This window comes from Mandrillus leucophaeus, unplaced genomic scaffold, assembly GCF_000951045.1.
Source record: "Mandrillus leucophaeus isolate KB7577 unplaced genomic scaffold, Mleu.le_1.0 Scaffold159, whole genome shotgun sequence".
NCBI classification, from domain to species: domain Eukaryota; kingdom Metazoa; phylum Chordata; class Mammalia; order Primates; family Cercopithecidae; genus Mandrillus; species Mandrillus leucophaeus.
Genome location: NW_012101576.1, coordinates 1,390,310 through 1,396,364, shown reverse-complemented (window position 1 = coordinate 1,396,364; position 6,055 = coordinate 1,390,310). Strand labels below are relative to the sequence as shown.

The 6,055-nt window shown below is 47.3% G+C and overlaps 1 protein-coding gene across 2 annotated transcripts in view; it reads right to left on the bottom strand.

The window, feature by feature from the left end:
• Positions 1-2,002: 2,002 nt before the first annotated feature.
• The window catches only part of RD3 (retinal degeneration 3), a 20,063-nt gene continuing 16,010 nt past the window's right edge, over positions 2,003-6,055 (bottom strand). For both annotated transcript variants that reach the window (XM_011975793.1, XM_011975794.1), the window contains exon 3: positions 2,003-4,079. In XM_011975793.1, coding sequence (XP_011831183.1) covers positions 3,788-4,079 — 292 coding nt within the window. In that variant the 3' untranslated portion in view covers positions 2,003-3,787. The remainder of the gene's footprint in view (positions 4,080-6,055) is intronic.

Here is a 6,055-nt window from a genome sequence, read left to right as displayed (position 1 = left end):
TTTAGGTTGCTATTTGCAAGCAGGTCCTAGAAAATAAAACATATGATGTGACAAGGATTTTCATCAAATGAAAAGTCAGATTATATATAATTGTCACTATCAACTTTTTTTTTTTTTTTTTTGAGACAGAGTGTGTCACCTAGCTGGAGTGCAGTGGTGCCATCTCAGCTCACTGCAACCTCCACTTCCCAGGTTCAAGCGGTTCTCCTGCCTCAGCCTCCCGAGTAGCTGGAATTACAGACATGTGTTTTCATGCCTGGATAATTTTTGTATTTTTAGTAGAGATAGGGTTTCACCATATTGGCCAGGCTGGTCTCAAACTCCTGACTTCACATGATCTGCCCCCCATGGCCTCCCAAAGTGCTGGGATTACAGGCGTGAGCCACCGTGCCTGGCCCACTGTCAATTTTTAACATTACTTTTCAAAGTATGAAGGAATCTTGGTGCCAACTGTGGAAGAATTTTAATCAAATAATATGACAAGGATCTGAGTAAAGAGTATCATTAGGCTAATTTGCAGAATTTTTATCATTTATGTTCAGTCATTAGCTTATTGCATGTTAACATGAGTGTTCCATAAGCACTCTATCTTTAAACAATGCTTCATTATGGAATTACATAATACTATATGACCACTGTAAAACAAGCTGCAAATAAAATGTAATAAAATAACAACAACAACAAAAATAAAACAAACTGCAACTTTCTTCTCAATGTATGGGGCTTGATTAGATCCTTGTTCAAAGGAATAAACGGCAAGAATCATTTCTTGGGAACAGGGAAATGTGAATACGGACAGGGCGTTAGGTAATATTAAAGAATTACTGTTAATTTTGTTAGGAGTGATAATGGTAGTATAGTTATACAGGAAGAAGTTCTTATTCCTATGCAGTGCATACTGAAGTATTCAGGGGTAAAGTGTCACAACATCTTGGGATTTATCTTAAAATACTCCACATACAAAAATAAAGAAAATATGGCCAAATGTTAGTAACTACTAAACTTTCATGATAGATATATGGGGCTTCTTAAACTTTTCCCTCTACATTTTTGTGTGTTTGAAGATTTTCATAGTTAAGTTTAAAAAAAAAAAATGTAGTCACAAAGTAGTACAAGCCTCCCTCCCATGCCCTCTAGTGGCTGGTGGTGTTGAGCTGGGTGCAAACAGGCTGGCTGCGGCAGTCTTGAACACACTCAACCTGTCCCCCCTCCAAAATACCGCCAGCCACTCATCAGATACTTACAAGGACACTCTCAAACTTTTTGTTCTTTTATTTGTGGTTATTGAGTTTTTAAAAATATAAATGGAAGCAGATCTCATTAGTCCCTTTAACAACCTGAATCCAGAGGAACAACTTCCGGACCCACATGAATTTGAGAGCCACCAGCTGGGATTGCCTGTAGTAGGACAATCAGTGTCTGAGGAGGCTGGTGGGTTCTGTCCACATGCCTGTGACTGGAAGGGAAGGTTTTCATTGGCAGCCAGTTACTTAAGCTTAAAAAAGAACACCACATTGAAAACGTAAGGTCTTCCTTCTCTTTGGGGAGAATAGGTACATGTGAGGTGATAGGGAAGGAGAAAAATAGACATTCTCTTATCCAGCCTCCTTTGAATCTCTCTCCAGGTTAACCACTTCCTCTAAAACATCTGCTGACCCATATCCAGGGCACCGGGAAAGCTCACAATGTGGAGGCCTTTTTCTAATTCTCCCCCAGCACTTTTGCCCCTACCAGCTGAGCAGTCTGCTTACCCAGGGTCACTTCTGCTTGTTCCAAAACTTTTATGCCAGTTGTTATTATTGTTATGATTAAAGTGCAAACCAAGAAAACGTAAGTGTAGAACTCCCACCAGACAAAACATATAGGTCACAGAAAAGCACAGCTTGGACCTACATCAAAAGTTTGTCGGCCAGGCACAGTGGCTCATGCCTGTAATCCCAGCACTTTGGGAGGCCACGGCGAGTGGATCACAAGGTCAGGAGTTTGAGACCAGCCTGGGCAACATAGTGAAACCCCATCTCTAATAAAAATACAAAAATTAGCTGGGCGTGGTGGTACGCGCCTGTAGTCCCAGCTACTCAGGAGGCTGAGGCAGGAGAATCACTTGAACCCGAGAGGCAGAGGTTGTGGTGAGCCGAGATCACGCCACTGTACTGCAGCCTGGGCAACAGAGTGAGACTCAGTCTCAAAAAAATAAAGAAAGAAAGAAAGAAAAATAAAAATAATTTGGCAATCGAGTGAACTTTTTTATGTCTTCAAATAAAATATGTAAGATGTTTAAGATACCTATTTTAAGTGATTCTCACATCTACCAATTATATTAATAAGCCAATCAACTGTTTCTTCTTGATAGTGTTGGATCAGAGGTTTCCCACCATCCTATGATTCTCCGTCCAGATTCAAGTGAAAATCCAAAAAATCTTCAAAAGGGAAGTTCAAAACCAAATCATTCAAAAAAACTTTTTTTCCACTGAGGGAATACACAGATTCCCCCCCCCACCCCCCGTTGATTATATCTCCTCCTAGCATTTTATTTAGGCTACTATTAAGGTCCACTTGCATTTTCCACAAGTGCACTGGTAGTTGAGGGTAGACACTTTCCCCGCCCATCCCCCTCACACCCCACTTCAACCCCAGAGTGTGTGGGAAGGCCTCCTGGCCTTCCAGATTTTCCATGGGTGATCCACACATTGGGTAATCCACATACCCATCATCAAGGCCTAACCGTGTTAGAAAATGGAAGGACAATGAAGTCTGCAGGAAGCTCTTCTAGAACATTTCACTCAGCTGCCTCAAGGTCAGTCAGGGGTTTGGGCATCGCTTTCTGGAGAAAGCCAGAGAGCAGGTGTGACCAGCTGCAGAAAGGGGCACCCTGGAATTGAGAAGCCTGGGCTCTTTAGAGGAGCATCTGAAGACCTTGGAGCTTAGCCTCTGAAAGAAGCTGTTCGGGACTGGCCACAGACCATGTGATGACATTGTGGCGTGGGGTAATGAGTAACCTACCTCCACCCCTAGCTACACTTCTTGGAGAGCAGCTGAGATTCTCATCCCGGTGCCAAGGTAAGAGATGGATCAGGCCACAGGTAGGTAGAGATGTAGCCTTTGGATCTGTCCCTTCATAGCCCAGGATTCCAAACTCAAGAACAGACACTATTTTTGCAGGAACAATCTCACTGTTCATGAGCAGCTGGCTGCAGTTAAAGGCAAAACAAGTGTCCCTGTCTGAGCCTCAAGTTCCACATTTACTAGCTGAAAAGAGTGGATCTAATTGTCTCTCTGGTCCCTTCCAGCTGTGCCTGCCCATAAGGCTGTGACCCGTCTGCAGTGGTGAGCTCAGCCAGTCACTAGCAAGAATGGATACCATTCAACAGGTCCCTTAGCACTGGGGATGGGGGTAGGGGAGTGAATGGGACATCCCTGAAATTGGGGTGAGAATCTAGGTCTTGCAAAAAGGCAGGGCAACTGTCCGCTTTTAGACAGAAGCAGGAGATGAGGATGGGGCAATGGTCTGTCTTTCAAAACCTTGAATCTGCCAGTTAGGGAAGGGGCTGCTCCCGCAGACTCGCGCAGGAGAGGGCGAAGGCGGTGCCGCTCTACGACCTGACTCGGCTTTGTGGCCAGAGGAGGAAGATGGAGCTTCATTTTACAGCAGCGTCTTGGGATGCGGCCGCCTCTTGGGTCTCCCCTTCAGGGCTAGGTGAGGAGGTTCCAGGGCCCGGCGCTCCAGTCACCGGCCTATCATTCCCCCTGTAGACGGCTCCGCTTCTGGGCAGGGGAGCGGCCGCGATCAGTTGGTTTTGGGCGCCCGGAATTCGGGCATGCTCCAGGACCGCAGTGGCGGCGGCGCGTCCCGCTCCACGTCCTCGGAGATGGTCCTGATGTCGCTGGCGAAGGGGGAGATGCGCGCGCGGGTCTTGAAGGTGGCCAGGTTGCCGCGGGGTCGCAGGCTCCACTGGCGCGTCAGCTTGTGGGCCTCCTCTTCCTGCTTCATCCTCTCCAGAACCTCCTGCAGCACCGAGCGGAAAATCTGGGACACCTCCTGCACCTCGGGCTCCTGCTCCGCCAGCAGCTGCCGGAACCTGGGCGGGAGGGGAGGGCGCTGGGGCCATTCATCCACAACAGCGGGCCTGGCACCCCGGGGCGTCTAACCCCGAGGGGCTGCCCGTGCATCCTCGTGGCCAGTTAGTCCACTCTACCCTGCTCCTGAAGCGAATCAGGAACCACCCCACGTTGCTACTGATTCAACTAATCCTGAGTTCAAATCTCAGCCTTGCCACCTCTGGCCTCCATTGGCCTTAGCCTCCTCGTCTGTAATCTGAGACAGCTGCCTTTTTGTGAGCTATAATGAACTAAGGTATGTAAAGATCCTGACACTTACCTAAGGTTGTTGATGATACAGCATTAAGGGGAGCCCTTTGCAGTGCCAGCCTTACTGATGGGAGGCCTTCTGGCTAAGCCGCTCCTGTCTCTTCTCCACCCCCTGGCCAGCATGATCTTTCTGAAACCTAGATCTGATTATGTCACTGCCCCTGTGATATTCCTTCCAGGTGCGCTGTTTGCCATGCACAGGGGTCCCCTGATACTTCCGTGGAAGACTCTTTGCACATCAGCTGGGAAGAATCACTTGTGGCCCCGACATGTCCCAGGTTCTCCCAAGGCCCTGTGTGGTTTCCCAAGCTGTTTACTCTGCCTAGGCTATCTTTGCTTAAAGCTCACAAGTTAATGCTGGCAAGTCTATTTAATACCAGGTTTCCTCCACCAGATTGAGAGTCAGGACTTCTCAGCAGTGACATGAGACCGGAAATGAGACAGGACAATCATGACCTGTGTGCACTCAGTCTTCCCCCTCACTTTTGAGGTTTCATTTGCCAGCCCAGGTGCCCTTTTCAGCAGCTCCACCCCATGACCCACCCCTGTCCCCAGGTGCTTCTGGAATAGATACGCTTTGGGAGGCTTCTGCAGTCCAGATTCAGAAAGCTGGGGGAGGGTAAGGTTCTCCACCTGGAGGAAAAAAGGGGAGGGGTGGTAAAAGCTCTACAGAAACCAAGGAGTGTGGACGGGGCTGAAGAAGGTGAATGGGGCTGAAGGAGAGGAGTTTTTAAAGAGAATTTCAAAGAAAAAGGTGTACGATAAATGCATATGTTAGTTAAAGGGATGGGTGAGGGAAGATTTTGGGAGACTAACAGGAATTTTAAGATGTTTTATTGTGGATTTATATTCCTTTACAAAGAGAAATGTAGATAAAGAACTTGAGTTATTTTGAAATTACTCGATGCTTCTTTGAGAACAGCACCGATTCTTCTGAGACAGGACCATGTGGTCACAGCTTCGGTAGGATTACATTTAAATTCAAGGAACATTGTTGCACCCAAGCTCTAAATGTGCAGTGCCCCAGAATTCTGTCTGAACCCTTCCTACACACTCTCACACACACACTCTCTCACACACACTCACACACACACACTCACACACACACTCACACACTCTCATACACACACTCTCACACACTCTCTCACACACACACTCACACACACACTCTCACACACACACTCACACACACACTCACACACACTCTCTCACACACACACTCACACACACTCACACACTCTCATACACACACTCACACACACTCTCACACACACTCACACACACACTCACACACACACTCTCATACACACACTCTCACACACTCTCACACACTCACACACACTCACACACACACAGTCACACACACACTCTCACACACACACACACTCACACACACTCACACACTCACACACACTCTCACACACACACACACTCACACACACACTCTCATACACACACTCACACACACTCACACACACACACACTCTCACACACACTCACACACACACTCTCACACAGTCACACACACACTCTCACACACACTCTCACACACACACACACTCTCATACACACACTCTCACACACACACTCTCATACACACACACTCTCACACACACACTCTCACACACACTCATACACACACTCACACACACTCTCACACACTCACACACACTCACACACACTCACA